The sequence below is a fragment of the Sciurus vulgaris genome, assembly GCF_902686455.1.
Source record: "Sciurus vulgaris genome assembly, chromosome: 13".
In the NCBI taxonomy this organism is placed as follows: domain Eukaryota; kingdom Metazoa; phylum Chordata; class Mammalia; order Rodentia; family Sciuridae; genus Sciurus; species Sciurus vulgaris.
In genome coordinates this window covers 61,663,330-61,685,117 of record NC_136474.1, presented here as the reverse complement: position 1 = coordinate 61,685,117, position 21,788 = coordinate 61,663,330, and the positions used below count along the sequence as shown (strand labels likewise).

Sequence of the window (21,788 nt, the reverse complement as noted above, 5' to 3'; positions counted from 1 at the left end):
TTTAAATAATTGAAAACTATTTTAAAACTTGATAAGAGTACCATTTGAAGAGGCAATACTCTGCCTAGGTTCTACAACTTAAAGCAATCAAGTTTTTGAAACTATATACGAATCATCAAACCTGGCCCAGGACCACATGGTAAGAGTTTCTTACAATTTAAACTCTAATACAGGAGCTAGGACTAGACAAACTTGAGCAATGTGAATTTAAACCACCATCAATAACAGCTACGCAAAACATGAGGAACTACATGCTTAACTCAAAAATCAAGAGAAATAGCATAGCATGGGAAGAGCAATAAAAAGCTTTCCCATATACCTATCCCAACACTTAGTATGGGGGTAATACCTAAAAGAGATCAAGAGACAGTCAAGTCTATACAATTCCTTTATTTTATTTATTTATTTTGGTACCTGGGATTGAACTCAGGGATGATGCTTAACCACTGAACCACATTCTCAGCCCTTTTTTTTATTTTGAGACAGGGTGTCTCCAAGTTGCTCAGGGCCTTGCTGAGTCTGGCTTTGAACTTGCAATCCTCCTGCCTCAGTCTCCTGAGTTGCTGGGATTACATGTATGTACCATCACACTCAGCAGGGATTCCTGTATTTTAGGTATTGAAAGTATACCTGGGACTAAGGTTTTCATGAAATTCCATGAAACTCCATTTTAATCCCTGGAACTAAAGAGATCCCAAAACTAACTGTTCCTCCATCCCCAAATGTTAGCCCTATATAATGAGTCACAATCAAGACCTCCCTTTGGATCACATTCACAATGCCCATCATTATTAGAAATAGGCAAAAGAAAATCTTAAAACCTCTTCACATAATTAAGAAAGGTTGTGGCACAATGCACTGTATTCCAGGGCATTTCATTTCAAATGAGTCTCACTTTCTTCTCCATTCTTACCTGGGTCAATGGTGGTTTCTGTGCCTTCAATCTCTGGGCTCCCAGAAAATTCTCCTTGTTCCAAAATACTTTTTCATCACATTCTTTGTGAAGGGGCTTCCAACAGCACTCCACAGTCTGAATTGTGCCTGCCTCCCAAAATCCTCCCTGATCTGACTTTCCCCACTTCTCCATTTCCTTCTTCATTCCAACAAACACCCCAACAACTCTGGCTACCTCTCCCCTATTTCTCCTTCCTCCTGCCTATTAAAAGTATACTTACCCTTTGGACCTCAGAACCAAACCTGCGACCCAATTCTAGGTAGAGGACTATAAGAAACGCACATCTATATAATGTAACTATCTTCCTAACTTAATTTCCCTTCCTTCAAAATTACTTTGTAATTTTTATAATCCATGTATTTTTGTAAGTAGCTCAAATCTTTTGTAAGAGAGGTGCAAACAAACAAAACAAAAACTTACTACACAACCCAAATGAAACTCATTAAATATGCTGTCATTTCTCCAGTGCAGGGACCTCTTCCTTCTATGAAATTTACTTTTGTACTATAAGCTTTAGCAGTTATCTGATCTCATCTAATAATTACAGGTATGTTAGTTAGACTGTCCCCTACCACTACCCTACAAGCAAGATGACAATCTCTGAAAATGGAACTCATCTTGTATAGTTTATCAAAGGTATCTAGCACAGTGACAATATATAATATCCATGTCTCAAATGAACATGATATTCCTACAGTGTTCTGAGCTCATTTGTTACACAAAATTTCTGGTTTTAATACTTAAGCCATTATATGCCACAGTACACACAAACATATGTCAAACCAATAATAAATGATATGGTTTCTTTTCTACCCATATGCTCCATTAATAGCCCAAAGCAAAAAATATTTAGAATTTAAAATTAAGTGACTAGATTTAAGTAGAACCTTTAGAAGAATACTCACATCACAAAGCACATGACTCAGTGAATGTCCTGAAATGGCACAAAAATTTTCCACAAAATTCCGAGGTGCAGAAAAAACTCGAAGAACCTTTTCATCTGCTCCAGATACAAACTGAAACCGATTAATCATTGCCAAACATTTCAGGTCATAACCATGTATCTGAGGCCTTGCAATTTCATGCCAAGTCACCTGAGTAAAACAGAATAAAAGAAAATGGCCATATATTTCAAAAACGAATTCTTCTCAACAAACAAAATGTCAGATGCAAAACTACTAACTATACTGTGGAAATAATGACCATGGGACAGATTCATCCACAAATAAACAACTGAGCAGTACTAGTAGCAAATCAACAAGAGCCACAGAAAAGCATTCCAAATCATTTGACTTGTATTTTCAACACTACAAGTGATGCTCCAAAAGATCTATCATGTTACTGTGGCAGCAATACCATTGGCAAACCTCACTAGCTCTCATGACCCGACTCCTAGTCAGTCCTGTGAATTTTTGTCAGAAATAGAGGTTAAAGATTCTGACTTTCACCATATACAAGTTCAAGGGTTTATCAGTGGTAAAATTTTCTTGTGACTAAGCTCAGGGTTAAGACTAAAAATTTTCTTAAACAAGAGCTACCCTCACGCTGGGGAAGGAGCTCAGTGGTAGAGCATTTGCCTAGAATGTGTGAGGCCCTAGGTTCAATTCCCCCAGTACCGCCAAAGGGGAAAAAAAGAGCCATCTCAACTACTACTGTCAAACACTAGATGACTTCAGAAATTAGATTCTACTGTATCTCAAATAATGTTTCCTAATGAGTTAAACCTATAAGACGTACAACTTTTAGGTGAAATAGAAGCAAAATACATTGTGACAACTAACATTTGCATTATTGTTTGAATTGCAAAGAGGAGATGAATATTTAAGTTTTTAAGAATATGCCAACAGGTTTCAGAGTGGATGGATCATTTTGCTTTCCCATAAGCAAAGTATGAAAGTTACAGTCACTCTACATCTTTACAAGCAATTGTTAATGTTACTATTTTTTACTTCAGCTAAAGTGTATATAGTGGTATCTCATCATTTTTTTTAATAATTTTTAAAATTTGTTTTAATTAGTTATACATGATAGTAGAATGCATTTATGCACTTTGATATATCATACAAAAATGGGGTATCATTTCTCCTTTTTCTGATTGTACATGTTGTAGAATCACATCAGTCATGCAGTCATATATGTACCTAAGGTAATAATGTCTGTTTCATTCTACTATCCTTCCAACCCCCATCTCACCTCCCCTCCCTTCACTCCCCTCTACCTAATCTAAAGTAACTCTATTCTTCCCTAGTGCACCCCCACCCATTATTGTGAATTAGCTTCCACATATCAGAGAAAACATTTGGCCTTTGGTTTTGGGGGATTGGCTTATTTCACTTAGCATGATATTCTCCAACTCCATCCATTTGCCAGCAAATGTCATAATTTCATTCTTCTTTAAAGCTGAGTAATATTCCATTAAATACATATACCACATTTTCTTTATCCATTCATCTACTGAAGGGCACCTAGGTTGGTTCCATAGCTTAGCCTTGTGAATTGAGCTGCAGTAAACATTGATGGGGCCACATCACCATAGTATGCTGATTTTAAGTCATTTAGCTATAAACCAAGGAATTGGGATAGTTGGGTCAAATGGTGGTTCCATTCCAAGTTTTCTAAGGAATCTCCATATATTTGTATTTTTCTAACAGATAACAATTTTCACTTACTCATGGAAGTTTTTTAATGTGGTCAGTCAAGTAAGAAGATATTTTACCTGTGACTGGTCTTTTCTTTTCCATGGAGCAAAAAGTCGAGTTGTCTGATCAGTACCAACGGTGATAATAAATTCTCCTTCTGGATCCCACATTAGGTCTTGGACACCATCAAAGTGTCCTGAAATGACAATTTCTGGACTCCATTCTCTCTGCAATGAAAGTGCTCATGACACATATCAAAATAAACAAAGACCACCACCACTCAAAGGAAAGCACTCGTGTCTGGCAACAGGAAAGATGGAAACCCCCTAGCAAACTGAAAAGTTAAATGTACAAGACAGGATCATAAAATAATAGCATCTGTTTTCCAATCAATCATATTAGAACTTAAACATTCAAATATGTGTTGTACCCTCTGAAGCAGTAATCTTAGGAAATTTCCCTCCATTCATCATTTATTGAACATCTCTCAGCAACAGACTCAACTTCTTTCTGTGCCTCAATTAGTTCTTCTATAAAACAGATATTTCACAAATGGCATCTACCTCATAGGAATGTTAAGAGGACTGATTAAATGAGCAAAGTATGCAGAACAATACTGTACGTGTACAACTAAAATATTTTTTTAAAAAAGTAATAATAATAAATAAACGGAAGAAAGACCAGTAGAATAGAGCAAGAGGATAGCAGGAGGGAAAAGAGAAGGGAAAAAGAAAGCACTATAGACTAAAATGGAACAAATCATATTCAATGCATGTGTGATTATGTCAAAATGAATTCCACTATTACATATAACTAGAAGACACTATAAAAAATTAAAAGTTTTTAGGGACTGGTGCTGTAGCTCAATGGTAGAGCAAATGCCTAGCATGTATAAGGCACTAGGTTCAATCCTCAGCACCACATAAAAATAAATAAAATAAAGGTATTGTGGCCATCTACAACTAAAAAAGTATATTAAAAAAATTAAAAATTTTTGACTCAAAGGAAAATGAAATTTATATCAACTGGCAGGTCATTCAAAGCAAAATCTCATGACTAGAGTCATTAATCTGGTATAAAAAAAGTGGAACAAAAATATTAATTTCTTCTGTGACATAGAATCAGGTTCTAATGTTAGCACTAATGTGAATTTAAAAGTTCTGAGTAATGGATAGCTCTTTTGGACTAACAGTGTAGTTTTCCACAGTAACAGTCCTAGAGGGCAGTATTTGCTTTTAAAAAATCACCCACCAAGCTGCCTGTAATTCCAGAGACTTGAGACAGGAGGACTGCAAGTTTGAGGCCAACCTCAGCAACTTAATGAGACCCTAAACAAGTTAGTGAGACCCTGCCTCAATAATTAAAAGGGCCAGGGATTTAACTCAGTGGTAAAGCCCCCTTGGGTTCAATCTCCAACACATACACACACACAAAAAGAAAAAACAAATCACCCACCAGGCACAGAGGCACACGCCTGAAATCTCAGCTATTCAGGAGGCTGTGGCAGGAGGACTGCCAAGTTTGAGGCCAGTCATAGCAATTTAGTGAGGCCCTGTTTCAAAAATAAAAAGGGTGGGGGATGTGGCCCAGTAGTTAGGCACCTCTGGGTTCAATCTCCCGTAACAAAGATAAAAATATAAAGGGCTAGGATGTAGTTTAGTGGTAGAGTACTCATGGATTCAATCCTTAGTACTAAAACAAAACAAAACAAAAAAAAAACACCCTTGACTGTAACAAATGTACAACTCTGGTTTGGGGTACTGGCAGTGGGGGAAATGATACTGGGGTGGAGATTCGTAGAACTTTGAATTTTCTGTTCAATTTTGCTACTAACCTAAAACTGCTCTGAAAAACAAAGTCCATTCAAAAAACAAATCACCCTCAACATTTGACAAGTCAAACTGTAAGCACAGGTACAGTGAGATTCTATGTTCTGGTTTGTGTTCCTCCCTACTCATCTAAAGCTTTTCTTCCTATGAAAGCCCTCGAAGACCAGCTGAGTTAAGGAAATAAAATTTATCTTAAAAAACAGTTTCTACCTTAATAGTGTCATAATTGTTCATCAATCTTAAAGGTCAACTCCAAATGGAAAATACAAGAAAAAGAGTAAATCCCCCTATAAATTGAGAAATCAAAACCTTATAGGTGACACAACTATTTTAAATCCACAAACTAAAAGTTATGCAAATCCATGAATTTCTATTTTACAAAAGAAACCATCAGGGGGCTGGGGTTGTGGCTCAGTGGGTTGATTCTCAGCACTACATATAAATAAATAAAGAAAATAAAGGTCCATCAACAACTTTTTTTTTTTTTTTTTTTTTGTGGTGCTGGGGATCGAACCCAGGGCCTTGGGCTTGCAAAGCAAGCACTCTACTGACTGAGCTATCTCCCCAGCCCCCAGGTCCATCAACAACTAAAAAATATATTATAAAAAAAGAAACCATTAGATACATATTCAGAATACAATGCAACATTTCACCCAATGCTCTTATTTCTTTTATTTATTTATTTAATTTTAAATATATAGCATTTGAAATATAACAGGTCCTATTTTTCATTCATAAAAATGTGGTGGTGGCAGTGCTGGGGATTGAACCCAGGGCCTTGCACATGTTAGGCAACGTTCTACCACTGAGCTATATCCCAGCCCTATGCCAATATTAACTCATTCAATTCTTCAACACTGCTGTATAAATTTGTACTTTTCTTCTTAGAAAAGCATGCGTTTCTTACCTACTGTACAGTATAATGTCTACAGAAATAAGTGATGTCACCTCAATTAAATGCCTCTACTATGCTTCTGTACAGTGTTATAAGTAAAACACTATTTAGCTAGATTGAAGATTCACTCTATGTCATTAGAAATGCTTGAACAGTGCTTTTCTTACTGGGTTAACTGTATTCTGCTTCCAAAGGTGCAATGCTCCATGGAAAGCATGAGCGATGATCATAGAACCATCTTCATTGAATTGACAATCATAAAATCCCAGAGTATTTCCACCTACTTCGCCTACTCGAACCTATACAATAACAGAAACCAATTTTCACTTAACAGTTCTATTTCCTTTTAAGATTAAAAAGTTTTCTTAGAAGTAAAGATAGTAAGTAACATTGATTAAAGTTTCAAGTCACGTAGAAGATACGATTCTAATTTTGACATAGCTAACAGCATTGCCTCCCAGACAGAATCATAAGGAGAAACAGATAAAATCCACCATTGGATCATGAGACAGTTTTACATGCTCTCTCAGTAACTGATAGCTCAATCAGAAAATCAGACAAATCAATAAGGAAATAGATTGAGCACAGCAATTAACAAATTTTATATACATAATAAATATGAACTACTATCCACATATAATACATATTCTTCTCAAGAATAATAGTCCCATTTCTTATAATGGAAATTGATTCCACATTTTTAAGTTCTAACTCATTTAATGTATATAAAGACAAATTTATAGATGTAGCAATATAGATTTAGGATTTAAATATTTAGTTTACAAAGCCCAACCTTCTGTCCCTTAAGTACCCACATTTTACCTGTTCTAGCCAAACACCTGACTCCTCATCTGGAGCCCAGAGAATCATGGTTTTGTCCATTGAGGCAGACAATAATCTCACTGGCTGCTGTAGAACACCATCTAAAGAATAAAAACTACTACCTTTAGGTGATTAACAAGCCTTGTGCTTGTGGATTACAGAAACAAAACAACAAGCATGCTATAAGAACTTATTTCCTGTAGCATTGTTTACAAATTGTTTTGTTACAGCAAAAACATCCAAAGAGCATAAAGGCCAACCATTAGAAGAACAGATAAATAAGCTGTGGTATATTCAGGCAAGGAAATGTTATAGTGTGATTTAAAAAAATAACTAATTACATGAATCAACATGGATACACCTTCAAAACATGTTAAATTAAAAATGTATGTTGTGAAAGAATACATATAGTTATCAAGTTTTGATACCTTGTAAATAAAAACAGCATTATTTATTGGTATATAAATGTGCAATTAAAGTATAAAAACGCGTGGGAATGAAAGGCACTGAATTCAGTACTGCAGTTACCGCTACAGAAGGACGGAAGGGGAGGTTCAAAGGAATATATAGGAGTTCTTGATATATATATCTAATTTTGTTTTTAATTGAGGAAAATTTGGCTGTTATCTTTCTTTTTTTTTTAGTTAGTTTTAGACGAACACAAAACCTTGTTTTATTTATTTTTATGTGGTGCTGAGATTCGAACCCAGTGCTTCACTTGTGCTAGGCAAGCATTCTACCACTGAGCTACAACCCCAGTCCTTGGACATTATTTTTCTAATCCTAACTTCTCTTAGAAAGTCAGACAAAGAGCTTAGTTTTAGCTTGGAGATGTGGAACTTCACCATGTGTGACTCACTTTGATTTTCAGTCTGGTCTATTATGGCCTGGTATAAGAGCTGAATTCAAAATAATGGCTTACTCTTGTTTTTTTGTTTTTTTAATTCATTTTTATTGTAAACAAATGGGATACATCTTGTTTCTCTGTTTGTACATGAAGTAGAGGCATACCATTTGTGTAATCATACATTTACCTAGGGTAGGCTTACTCTTTTAACAGTGAAAATGAAATTTCAAATTATTAATAAAAAAGAAGACAGGACTTTCTTGTTTTTAAATTAACCTTGTTTGAGTTGCTAAAATACAGCTAGCTGGTTCTATGGTGCAGAAATAGTAAAGTAGTAATCCTTAGCCGAGTCCCAATACCTATGTTAACTGACAACAGAGGGCTTAGACTGGCAAAAATGGAGGTATTACTAATTGGAAATAAAAGAAGCCACTAGGGAAGGCCAGATGAGATGCATCAGAGTTGGCCCAAAGAGAGAAAACAAAAAAAATTTTAAAACAGTGGGAAATAGGGTATAATGTAATAAGAACTAAATGGTGGGCTGGGGAGATAGCTCAGTCAGTAGAGTGCTTGCCTTGCAAGCCCTGGGTTCAATCCCCAGTACCGCAAAAAAAAGAACTGAATGGTGATTACTTGAGCATTAATTACCATCATTCTTGTCTTGGGGAAGGGGTTGGGGAAGAATAAGGCCAGGCCTTGCTCAGCTCTATACTCAGCACCAGTTGGGCATGATAAAACCACCACTCCATAAATGGAAGTCATAAGCAAAAGAAAGAAGGGGGGAGGTAAAAGGGTCTTACTTTTGCATAAGTAATATATCTCAGTATTATCAACTTTATTACCAAGACTAAAGGTTCCTATGAAATTAGCTTGAAAGTCAATTTTCCTTAAATCTCTTAATGACTAGGTAGAAACTTGTAAGAAACAAAGTTAATGGGGGTGTGGTAGTTTCAGCATCATGACAAAGATCATACTCTGTCTACCACTTAAGAGCAATTTTCAATGGAACCTAGTGTCCAGCACACTTGGAATGCAGTTTTACTTACTCCACCACCTTAAAACTTTATTACATTTGAGATTTCTAATCACACTCGAAAAAAACAAAACCCTCCACTGCAGCTGGTCAGCTTAAAATACTACAAGAGTTAAATGAAATGGGATCTGCACATTTTTCTTCTTACCTTTGTAAAATGAAGGTTGCCAATGAACTGCATTTACCCAGTTTTCATGACCAGCCAACACAGTCTCCAGAGTAACTGCAAACGCTATTTTAATACCTACAACAAAAGCAATGAAGGTATTTTTTAGTCCTCATATATCTGCTAAAAAGAACATTTGCATGACCAAGTCAGTTGTGCAACTACATTTAAAAAGTAAAATAAAACACAATAGCTGAGATTCAACAACAACAAAAAAACCAGTATTCTAAATATTATTAACCTCACCCACTCTTCAAAATTACAGGAGACAAAGTTTTAAAATGAAATTTTCTCTACCTGGTCATAAATAAATATTAAGTAATGTTTATTTTTAAAAAAACTTTCTGAAACAGCTGTTATACAGTGATTAAAAAGCAAAAACATACATTCTGCAAATGTACTGAAACATCATATGTACAATCTTTATGTTTTTCTGTGCCCATTTGAAATTGGGCTGGGAGCAGGGCACGGTAGCACATGCCTATTATCCCAGCTCCTTGGAAAGCTAAAGCAGGAGAACTGGAAGTTGAAGGGCAGCCTTGGTGACACACTGTCTCAAAATAAAAATATTCAAAACAGAGCTGGGTGTGTAGTTCAGTGATAGAGTATGCTGGGTTCAATACCCAATACTGTTAACAAAACAAAAAAAAAAGGGTTAGGGGTGTAGATTTGCATGTGTGAGAATGTAGGCTCCATCCCCAGCACAGCAAAAAAAAAAAAAAAAAAAAAAAAATTAAATAAATATATATATATATATATATGAAAGCAACAGAAAAGCCAGCCTCCTTGTTTCCACACTCATTATCAAGACATCACCTAAAATACCATTTAAAAAAAAAAGATAAATGCCGAAAAAAGGGACATTAAATTAAAACAAAATAATTTAATTTAAAACTTTAAAACAAATAATTAATGAATAATTTCACATTTGGGTATAGCTACTCATAATATGCTGCTTATATCATTTCTTTGTTATCCTTATAAAACTCTACACCCAAATTTCAACTCTAATGGGTTTTATAAACAAGAATACACACCTAGGTGAACAATGCTTACTGAGAACTAATTTTACAATTTAGATACACATGAAAAAAAATCTCCTTCAAATTCAACATTCCAACAATATCTATCATGGAAGGGTACCATTCTAATGCTAAACCATAAGAAAATCAAAACTACTTGTAATACTTAAATGTACGGATTTAGCTAGTCTCTTAAAAATATACTCCAATAGGCTGGGTATAGGGGTGCATGCCTGTAATTCTAGTGGTTTGGGAGGCCAAGGCAGGAGGATCACAAGTTCAAGACCAGTCTCAGCAACTTAGTGATGCTATAGTGACCCTGTCTCAAAATAAAAAATTTAAAAAGTTGGGGATGTGACTCAATGGTTAAGCACCCTTGGTTTTAATCCTTGATACAAAAAAACAAATAAATAAATTATATATATATATATATGTGTGTGTGTGTACACACACACACTCCAACAAAAGTATGGGTAATTCACACTATTGCCTTATGTCTTTGCTAAAACTGTAAATTTAGCAACTTTTTATAAATTGATTTATTGAGAAACATTAAACATTATGTTTAGCAATTTAAAAGATCTTACTATTACAGCTTAGAATAAAAATAATTCTTATATATGAAAAATGACTCAATCTCACATATAAATAAAAACCAAAAAAACATACATTGGTTTCAGATAGGGATCCGACACTTCTAAAAAAATGAACTTTCACACAGATTTGTGTTGAAATAGATAAAATGACTTAGCCAGTAGACCCAAGTACAGCAAATATTTTCAGTTACTCACTTCCATCTTCTACAGTAAAAGTATTTTCCTTCAGTCTTATATTATCATCCTGAATTTCTGAAGATGTCAATTTTACATACAACCTCCATATTCTTATCAGGCAATCTTGTGAACAGCTTGCTAGGAAAAGATCTCTACCTAATTAAAAAATACATTGTATCATTTTTAAATATAGGTATAAGACCCTTCATTCATCTGACCTGCATCATTTTAATAATACTGACAAACATACATGCAATAATAAATGTTATCCATAGATGGCCCACTAAGTTCTACCAAGAACTTTTCAAGAATGCCTGCATGTAGACAATATGGTTGGCATCATCTTGAAACATCAGTTTGGTTCATCTTCTACCACCCAATTAATAGTCAACATAGGGATAAGTATCCTCTTTTATAACTGGGACAGAGAAACATGTAACACATAAATAAAACTTTAAAATTAAAACACAGGAGACTGTTTTCTTGGAAGTTACACATACTTGTCCCCATCAGCTGTACTTTAGCAAAATTTCATACTGACCAAAAGTTGCCCACTCCACGCCTCTTATCCAATCCTCATGTCCACTGAGGAAAAGCATTTTCTGAAACTAGTAAGATAATAAAAATCACTGGGCTTGATAATTTAACATTTCAATGTATATCAGTGACTTCATTTTATCTTAGTCCTACTGCATTGCTTTTAAGAATGCTATGTGATTAGACAAAGAATAAAGCACTCATTTGGGAACAAAAGATCTCATTTAATACCTAAATCATTAACTAAGCAACTCTGAGTTGATAATACAACATCTATAGATCCCAAGTTATTTAAATGTTTACAACATAAAATGACATGCTACAGATAGTGTATATAAAAACGTTGGATGTCCCAGAATGCAGAAACTGGGCCTAGAGTTAACCTACCTAATTTCTAGAACTTCTCTCCTTTAGTTTAGACATTCAAAGTGTAGGTAAAACTTAGAAGGATTAAAAAAAAACACTGGCTTTACTACAGGTTTGTTATACCTCATATGAAATTTTTAGGGAAAATAAAAAAGTACTACCATGGAATCTTCTTTATCTCCTACACCTTTTAAATGACCTGTATCTCCTTAACAACTCAGCCTGGTGGCTAATGCTGTCATTACTTGGTGATCTAATAAAGAAAGAAAGACCATCTAACACAAGAACTGTCAAGAAAAGATTTCACTATTGGACAATTTGGTTCAAATTTTCAAATTTTAACATTCCTAAATTCTATGATCTGTAAGTAGTCCATATTAAGATATGTCACTAAGCACATTTTAATTTTAGTCTCTTAATAAATATCATTATTTACCTGATCATTTTGTTGAACAAATAAGTGAATTTTGCAGTCATCATCACCACATGCTAATATTGGTACTAGAAGGGGAAAAAACAGGCATGACTGTAAGTACTCCACCCTTAGTAGGATCACCTGTATGGACTCTAAGCTCTAGGTAAAGTACCCTGACTTCTATTTCCCAGATCACTGAACAAACAAATTTAAAGTGCTCAATAAATATCTCCAGGAAAAAAATAGATACTCTAAAACATATTGGTCAATGGTTAGTTGACAAATAATAACAATAAACTCAGATAATTAGTATCTATGACACCTATGATAGAAGGAGCAATGAAAAAGAAGCTCAAGAGCAAGTAGGGAGCCAGGTATGGTGGTATATGCCTATAAGGAAGCTGAGGCAGGAGGATCACAAATTCAAGGTCAGTCTCAGCAACCTAAGCAAAGTTGGTGAGACCCTGCCTCAAAATAAAAAGGGCAGAGGATGTGACTCAGTGGTAAAGCATCCCTAAATTAAATCCCCAATACCAAAAAAAAAAAAAGCAAGTAGGATACATCTTTACCATGTCAGCCAAAAGACCAATATGAGAAGCTCTTAGTCCAGCTGAATAATAAAGATCTACTCTGAGCCCAGCACTGCTATTGGTGCAAAGATTTACAGATATGTCTATAACTTCGAGGATTTTACATTTTATTGGAAACTGAATTCAATATTAAAACAAAGTAAAAGAGCAAGTAGTAATTAAATATGTAGCTAAAGAGCTTTGAAAAGAGTGACTAAAATGAGCTATCTTTAAAAAGATAAAAAACAAATTCTGGGCTGGTAGTTCAGTTGGCAGAGTGCTTGCCTCACAAGCACAGGCCCTGGGTTCAATCCCCAGTACTACATAAAAATAAATAAATAAAACAAAGCCATTGTGTCCATCTATAATTAAAAAAAAAAAACTATTAAAAAAAAAAAAAAAAAAGAATTCACATCATCAAAGGACAGCCCTAATGACTCTGGAGCAAGATAAAACCTGGACTCTTTTCTAAGGAAATACTGTGCTACAGAATATGTTTTTCAAAGGCCTTCTCATTTTAAATCAACTTAAAACAAAACTCTTAGTCACTTAGCCTCAATAAATGGGGAGAAATGAAATTCTATGTTAAAAACCAGAATGTTTACAGATCCTCCTCTCAAAGAACCCTTGCACAACAGGGAACATAATATGAAAGTATGGAGTCACAGCTTCTACTGCAGAGTGCAAGAGAGGCTGGCACCTCTAGGCCCTATCACTCCTGTCCTAGTAACAGAGGTGGCAAAGTGAATGACTGCCTCACACTGGCTATCACTTTTTGTGAAGGAAAATGAAAAGACAGGTACAGTTGAGTTGCAGAGCAAGAGGAAAATTTTTCTGTTTGGAGATTTTAAGGGGCTCAGGCAAACTGTCATTATGCAAGATTTAAAGAGGCTGTCATCTTGAGAGAAAAGCTCACATGGTCCACTTTCTGTACTTTTTCAACTTATCTCAGACCTTTACCTTCTAATTAAAGAATTAGATACTTTTCCCAAATTAAAACTATAAACATCCATGTTCATAAGTAGCTGCATCAATCCTGAGTATATATTAAGTTCCTAAAATTTTCAACAGCTACCAAATTTTCTAATAGCCTACTGCAACTTTATATTCTATACTTAGATCATTTGAATATTGTAACAAAAGCACTTTATTCACATCTCAATTTGTTTCATGAAAACTTTTAGATACAAGGTTGGGAGAATAGCTCAGTGACAGAACACTGCCTAACATGTGTGAGGCCCATGGTTTGACCACCAGTACCACCAAAAAAAAAAAAAAAGTCAAAACAAACAAATATAAAATTAAGATACATTTCTTTTAGGTTCTAGTCATATGGCAATATATAAACATATTGCTCTTTTAATATAAACTTACTAGGATACTCACCATCAGTATTAGGCAAAAAAGATAAACAGAGAGCCAGAGCAAATCCATTTCCAAAGTTCAATGTCTGAAGGCACGTTACTAAGAAAAAAATTAAAAAATACAATGAACACCCACCACATCATCACAGTCCTGGGTGTCAGATAGGAGATGAGAGAAGTCATCTTGAGCCCCTACTTGACCATGTGATGTTAAATGACCAAATTCTAACAAGGTTACAGAGAACAAAATGACTCATGAAAAAGCTTAGAAGGCCAGGCATGGTGGCACACACCTGTAATCCCAGCAATACAAGAAGCTGAGACAGAAGGATTGCAGGTTCAAGCCAGCCTCAGTAACTTAGTAAGACCCAGTCTCAAACTGAAAAATAAAATAAAAAGAGCCTGGGATGTAACTCAGTGGTAAAGTGTCCCTAGATTTAATCTCCAGCACCAAAATGAAAAAGCTTAGAGGGAATTTACATTGTCAGTTTGTTGTAGGGGAATTTTGAAAAGGTTGTAGAAGAAAAACATTTAGATTAGAATTATAGCACTCTAAGTTATTTGAATGTTTGAAAAAGTTCTATTTATGCTCTTCTAGTTTTCTTTCACTCAATAATTACTATTTCATTTATCAGGATCTTAATGTCTCCCAACCTACCTTCTGAACCCTTTTTAAGCCAGAGTCTAACAGTGGAATCTGAAGCAGCAGAAACTATCAGCGCGTGTAATGCAGCACCCAATGCCCCCTTCTGGTAAATGGCATGTACTGCATAAACAGGTCCTTCATGGCCTTGAAGATGGACTGTTTTTAAAAGCTGAATCAGAAAGAGAGATAAAAGCATTATGATTTTTTTTTTTACAAAAAGGAATATCAGTTTCACCTTTATTTAGTTGGGATCATAGGATTAAAGGTTTCATTTAATGCTTGGCCCAAAAATAGGTCCTCCAAGCTGAAGAGAATAACTGTTCAAGAAGTCTGTCTGACCATGTTAATAGCACATAAAAGTACACACCCTCTATATCAGCAATGCCACACTGAAGAATCTACTCTGAGAACAGCACTAGTATAACAATAGACAAATGAACAAGGATCTTCACCACATGCTGTTTATAATAGTGAAAAATCACAAGCAACACAAAATTATCAACAGGGAACTGATGAAATAAATTAGATTAGGTATACACTGTAGCCAATAAAAAGATATAAACAAATGTATGCCTACTACCATGGAAAGATGTCCATGACATTTACATTTTTGAAGAATACAGTTCAACTTTGTGGAATGCCTTTCCTTTTGGGTTACTCTAATGTTTCTTTATGAATAAACTCAGGATATAAATTTTAAATAGATTCAGGATACATATTCTGACGGAATTACTATATAAGCACAACACAACAAGAAGCACAAATCAGGTCTGGGGATGTAGCTCAGTTGGTACAGTGCTTGTCTTACAAGCACAAGACCCTGGGTTCAATACCCTGCACCGCAAAAAAAAGAAAAGAAAAAAGAAGCACAAATCAGTTTGTCAAAATTTTAGTTATGTTAACCCTGTTATCTTAGTAAAGGAAGTTTCTGCCAGTTTTTTTTTTTTTTTCTTTCACAGTGAAGTTAAAATTTTTTGGTGATAACGTGTGAGTATGTTTTTAGCATCTACTTGTGATACCTGCTGATATCAAGTATGGCTGCAAAACAGAAAAATAATAATCCCAGCAGCTTGGGAAGATGAGGCAGGAGGATCTCAAGTTCAAAGCCAGCCTCAGCAATTCAGCAAAGTACTAAGCAACTCGGTGAGACCCTGTCTCTAAATAAAATACAAAAAAGGGCTGTGGCTCAGTGGTTAAGTGCCCCTGAGTTCAATCCCCAGTACCAAACAAAACCAATACAAAAAAAAAAAAAAAAAAAAAAACAGAGAAATGGCAATTTCTCATCAAGTCTATCTGCTTGCCCTGCAACATTTCCTCTGGCATCTGTTTCATTGCTTTTTTTGTTGTTTGTTTGTTTGGAGGTACTAGAGACTAAACCCAGGGTCTTGGCATGCTACACAATTGTTTTAACACTAAGCTGCATCCCAAGACCAGATCCGTGAGTTTCTTTCAAATGTGTGAGATCTACTACTTCCTTTGAAAGTTTTTTTCTTTTCTTTTTTTTTTTTTTTTTTTTTTTTGGTGCTGGGGATCGAACCCAGGGCCTTATGCTTACAAGGCAAGCACTCTACCGACCGACTGAGCTATCTCCCCAGCCCAAGTTCTTTTCTTTAAGTTGTCTGATGAAATAAAAGTGTTTCTTCAATGTAGACTCAGTTGTTTTCCCAATTACTTAAGCAAAAATCTAAAAATCTACCACTCAACAAAGTAGTTGATACTTGTGCATTAAGATCTGTACACTAACTTATTTAATCATTAACCTATGATTTCTTTGAAAAAAAAAAATTTTTTTTTTTTTTTGGATGCTGGGGATCGAACCCAGGGCCATTATGCTTACAAGGTAAGCACTCTACCGACTGAGCTATCTCCCCAGCACCTGAAAAAAATATTTCTAAATGGTTCACACACAATACAATCTGTTTTATGCATAACTGCACACATAGAATTATAGATCTGGAATGTTGCTATTCAAAAAGTTAACTATGTTCAGATTTTGTATAGTTTTTTCCTTCTTTGTAATTTTCAGTATTTATGAACTTTCTTTACATGAGCCCTTATCATTGTCCCCTAAAATATTAAATATATTGAAAATACTCATTTTACACATTTAAACAGAATTTTAAGTGCATGCATGCATGCACACACGTACAAAACAAGAGTAATCGCTCAAGTTCGCTAGCTTTTTAAGAAACAATGCTCACAGATCAAAGACCCAAACCTCTTATTACACCAGCTTAGATTTCTTTTATCAACAGTCAAGGTGCACTGAGCACCTGCATGCAAAGGAATGCACATGGGGAGGAACACATAAGCCCATAAGGAGGTTCCTATGTGTGGCCCTTTCCTCTGAATCCTTATTCCTTCCCTCTTTTATGCCTTTCATCCGCCTTTTTCTCCTCCTCTTCCCTGTTTGGCCTCACATTCTCCCTGTCTCCACATCTGCTGTCTGCCAACAGATATGTCTGTTTAACCTGAAAACCTCTCTATTGTCAGGAGACAAGTGGGGCAGCACTGAGAAAAGAGTCTTCCAAGTCTCACCTCCAAGTCTCAAAAATAAATGCTCAAATACCTCTTTCTGGATTCTTCTGCCAAGACTGGTCTAAACAGGAGCCAAGTTTGCTTCATTCCCCCACTATGGTAATTTCACTCAAGTTCAGGTGGCTCCAAAATCTACCCCCATATCTGCCTTCTATTTCTGAGGATAAGTCAGGGTGTCTTGCCCACAATTCAAATATGTCTAAAACTGATTCCATATCTTCCTTCTTACTTGACTATTTTTCTGTGTAGGAACACCTTTCTCTCAGGGCCCCAAGACAGAATCATGTATTTTTCACTGTTTATTTCCCTGCCCATCAGATGAACACTCTATTGACAACCAATCTGTCAATGGTAAAATCATTTTCCTTCAAAAATACATCCCTTTATATTTTTTTCCTATTCTAATCTGGCATTCTGGTATCAAATTAATCTTCTTTTGATACTCATATTTTTGGGCTTAAAAATCATTGCTAATTTCCAAATGCCCACTAATAAAGAACAAATGCTGGGCTGGGGTTGTGGCTCAGTGGCAAAGCGCTTGCCTAGCATGTGTGAGGTACTTGGTTCGATTCTCAGCACCACATATAAATAAATGAATAAAATAAATGTCTATCAACATCTTTAAAAATATTTAAAAAAGAACAAATGCTTAAAGCTAGTATTCGAATTCCCACAAGATCCTCTATTCTATTTCACTAATACTACTGTCCACAATGTATTATCTAGTAACATTTCCAAAACTGTGTTCCTCAGAGTTACAAGGGATGCCAAGAGATTTAAGAAGTGGAGGAAAGGTTCATACACATAATAAAATTGCTATTTTTTTCCTACCTGGATTCTTACCCTTTTCATTTCTCCCAGGACAATCATACTACACCTTAATACTCAACACAAAGGCCACCGCATAAATCTCTACAGCACAAAGGTTGTAGTGCAACAAGTTAGTACACCTATGCATGGAATCACCTGGCCTTTAGTTATTCAAGTTCATTTTGCCTTCAAAACTATGTACGTGGGCTGGGGAGATAGCTCAGCTGGTAGAGTGCTTGCCTCGATAGCACAAGGCCCTGAGTTCACTCCCCAGTACAGCAAAAAAAAAAACTATGTACATGATTTGTTAGTAGAAGGACTCTGCCTTATTTGTATCTTCTGCATGGTAGACGTTCAGATATCTAATACGCTAACTTTTTTCACTTTTAATCTTTGCTAATAACTTGAAACAATCTAATTGTCCATCAATAGAGGGCCATCCATACCATGTAGTGCAGATAATATCACTCAGAATTTATGTAGGTCTAAATTCACATGGCAGCACCTGCCCTGTTAATATACAGTATCAGTTTTTACTATCATTGAAAACAGAACATATATACACAATGGAATATTATTCAGCCATAAAGAAGAATAATATTATGGTATTTGCAGATAAATGGATGGAATTGGTGAATATCATGCTAAGTGAAATAAGCCAAGCCCAAAAAAACCAAAGGTCCAATGTTTTCTCTGATAACTGGATGATGACACATAATGGGGGTGGGGGGTGGGGGAAGAAGAAGAATGAAGGAACTTTAGATTACATAAAGGGAAATGAAAAGGAGGAGGGGGCGGGAGTATGAAAGATGGTTGAATGAGACAGTCATCATTACCCTATGTACATGTATGATTACACGAATGGTATGAGTCTACATCATGCACAACCATAGAAACAAAAAGTTGTACCCCATTTGTGTACAATGAATCAAAATGCAATCTGTAAAAATAAAAAACAAATTAAAAAAAAAAAAAAAAAAACAGAACAGTCCATGTAAGAACAGTTTGAAAATTATCCCAAAATGACATGGAATTCACAGATGGTTAATAGCACATGAATATGGGGGATGGGGGCAGGGAGAAAGCATATGAATATGGGAACAGAACTGAACATGGGAAGGGGTACAGGGCCTATGAAGTATAAAAACACAGCATCTGGGTTACAGATAAGCAAAAATTAGGGAACTTCATAAAGGAAAGATAGGAAAAATGAGAGGGGAAATTTACAAATAAAAGTAGACAGAAATTATTTCTTAATAATGTCTACTCACTTGATTATTCTCTATTTCCCAATGAATCACTTGATTGTCAGATCCTCCAGAAACTAATTCAGTAGAAGGAGCTGGAGAAAAAAAATCATATCTTAATAAATATTTTTATTTACTTCATTTCCCCCAGCTATTTTTTTAAATTCAAAGGTATAGAAAACATGTAGGATCCTATTTAGAAAAAGTTATACTCCATGTATGTCAAAATATACTTTATTGTCATGTATATCTAAAAAGAACAAATTTTAAAAACTTAAAAAATAAGAAACGAAAACATATGAGAACTCTCCTACATTCCATATTTGGATTTACCTAGATTAACGTTTTGCTCTGTATCTTATATTTTCTAAATTTATACATACTTTTTTTTCCAAACCACTAAAAAATAAGCTGAAATCAAAACTACACTGAGATTTCATCTCACACCAGTCAGAATGGCAGTCATCAAGAATATAAATAATAATAATAAATGAAGGAAAGGATGTGGACAAAAAGGAACACCTTTACACTCTTGTTAAGATTGTAAATTAGTAAAACTGCTATGGAAATCAGTATAGAGGTTCCTCAAAAGACTGGGAATGGAACCATCATATAACCCAGTTATATTACTTCTTGATATTGATATTTACCCTTAAGAATTAATGTTGGGCTGGGGAGACAGCTCAGCTGGTAGAGTGCTTGCCTCCCAAGCTCAAGGCCCTGAGTTCGATCCCCAGTACCGCAAAAAAAAAAAAAAAAAAAAAAAAAAAAAAATTAATGTTATCATATGGTTTATATCCATGTTTATAGCAGCACAATCCACAACAGCTAAACTATGGAAACAGCCTAGGTGTCCATCAATGGATGAATGGATAATGTGTATATATACCAATGTGGTATATATATATATATACAATGGAGTTTTATTCAGCCATAAAAAAAAATAAAATTGTGGTATTTGCAGGAAAATGGATGAAACTAGAGACCATTATGTTAAGTGAAATAAGTCAAAACTCAGAAGGTCAAAGGTTGTATGTTTTCTCTCATATGAAAGCTAGAGAGAAAAAGGTAAACAAAGGTTGGGGTGGATCTCATGAAAATCAAAGGGAGATCAGAAGAGAAAAAGGATCAGGGGGCAGAAAATAGGGAGGGAGGGGGGAAGTGCTGGAGAGTGACACTAGCCAAATTATATTGTAATACTGTGTGTAAGTATGGATATGTAACAGCAAACCCATCATTATTACAATTATAATGAACCAATAAAAAAGGTGGAAAAAACTTGCAAACTCTGTGACCTCAAAGAGTGTCCCATGTATCTCCTAAGGACTGGAACATTTTCCTACATTACACAATAGAATTATCACTTTCAAGAATTTTAACACTGATACAATATTACAATGCAATACAGTTCATATTAAAATTTTTCAAATTATTCCAGTAACATCTTCAAAACTTTTTGTTTTAGATTTGGAATCTAACTAAGGATCATATGTGGTAACCACATTCTTATCTCCTTTAATCTAGAACAGTCTCCCAGTCCCTTCCTTTTTTGTAACAATGACAGTGCAGTCCAACTATTTTGCAGTGTCCCTCAATATGGATTTGTCTGATTATTTCCTTATAATTAAATTCAAATTAAACACTTTTAGCAGGAAAAATTTATGAGACTTTACAATCAGCTGCTGCTATCAAGCACCTGATTTACTTTTGAAATTAGACATATACGTCAAAGTAGCTCTTTTAAACACTATAAATTTCATGGTGATACAGAAAAAAATAGGACTAAATTCCAGAAAAGAGGGAAATAGCATAATTTTGTCTTGGTTTAGATTTTCCATTTATTTGTTTCTTCTGGCCTATGTGCTAGACATTTAGGGAAGCAACAGGGAGATAGTCCAAAAACTTTTTGCTATGAAAAATAAATAAGTAAACAAACACTGTTAGACTTATATTCCAGAGGTCCCAACTCTGGAATATAACTCTAGTGCGAGTCAACTCGGATCTTGAGCTTCAATCTCTTCATGCACCACAGAAATTAAGCCATATATGTACATGACTTTGAATTCTCAAAGTACACAAATTATAATAAAGTACACAAAAGTAATATATTAAAAACAGACATTGTAAGAATATGAAAAAGGTATTATTAAATTTTTATATGTCCCTATGCAGTGGCTGGAAGGATATCTGAATTATCTGATGACAGAGCCTTGTTCTTAGAGGAAATCAATCATAATAGTTATAGATTACAGTGATACACAATTAATTCATTTTATGTAACCTCATTTTTAAAAAGAGATCAAGGACACCAACCA

The 21,788-nt window shown here is 35.0% G+C and overlaps 1 protein-coding gene across 1 annotated transcript in view; it reads right to left on the bottom strand.

Moving 5' to 3' along the window:
* The window catches only part of ELP2 (elongator acetyltransferase complex subunit 2), a 49,020-nt gene that overhangs the window by 21,349 nt on the left and 5,883 nt on the right, over positions 1-21,788 (bottom strand). Inside the window, exons 3-13 of the mRNA XM_079108522.1 lie at positions 19,498-19,568; positions 14,891-15,047; positions 14,255-14,332; positions 12,321-12,385; positions 11,523-11,589; positions 11,000-11,137; positions 9,169-9,264; positions 7,141-7,241; positions 6,486-6,617; positions 3,672-3,821; positions 1,861-2,049 (exon numbers count right to left, since the gene is read on the bottom strand). Coding sequence (XP_078964648.1) covers positions 1,861-2,049; positions 3,672-3,821; positions 6,486-6,617; positions 7,141-7,241; positions 9,169-9,264; positions 11,000-11,137; positions 11,523-11,589; positions 12,321-12,385; positions 14,255-14,332; positions 14,891-15,047; positions 19,498-19,568 — 1,244 coding nt within the window. The remainder of the gene's footprint in view (positions 1-1,860; positions 2,050-3,671; positions 3,822-6,485; positions 6,618-7,140; positions 7,242-9,168; positions 9,265-10,999; positions 11,138-11,522; positions 11,590-12,320; positions 12,386-14,254; positions 14,333-14,890; positions 15,048-19,497; positions 19,569-21,788) is intronic.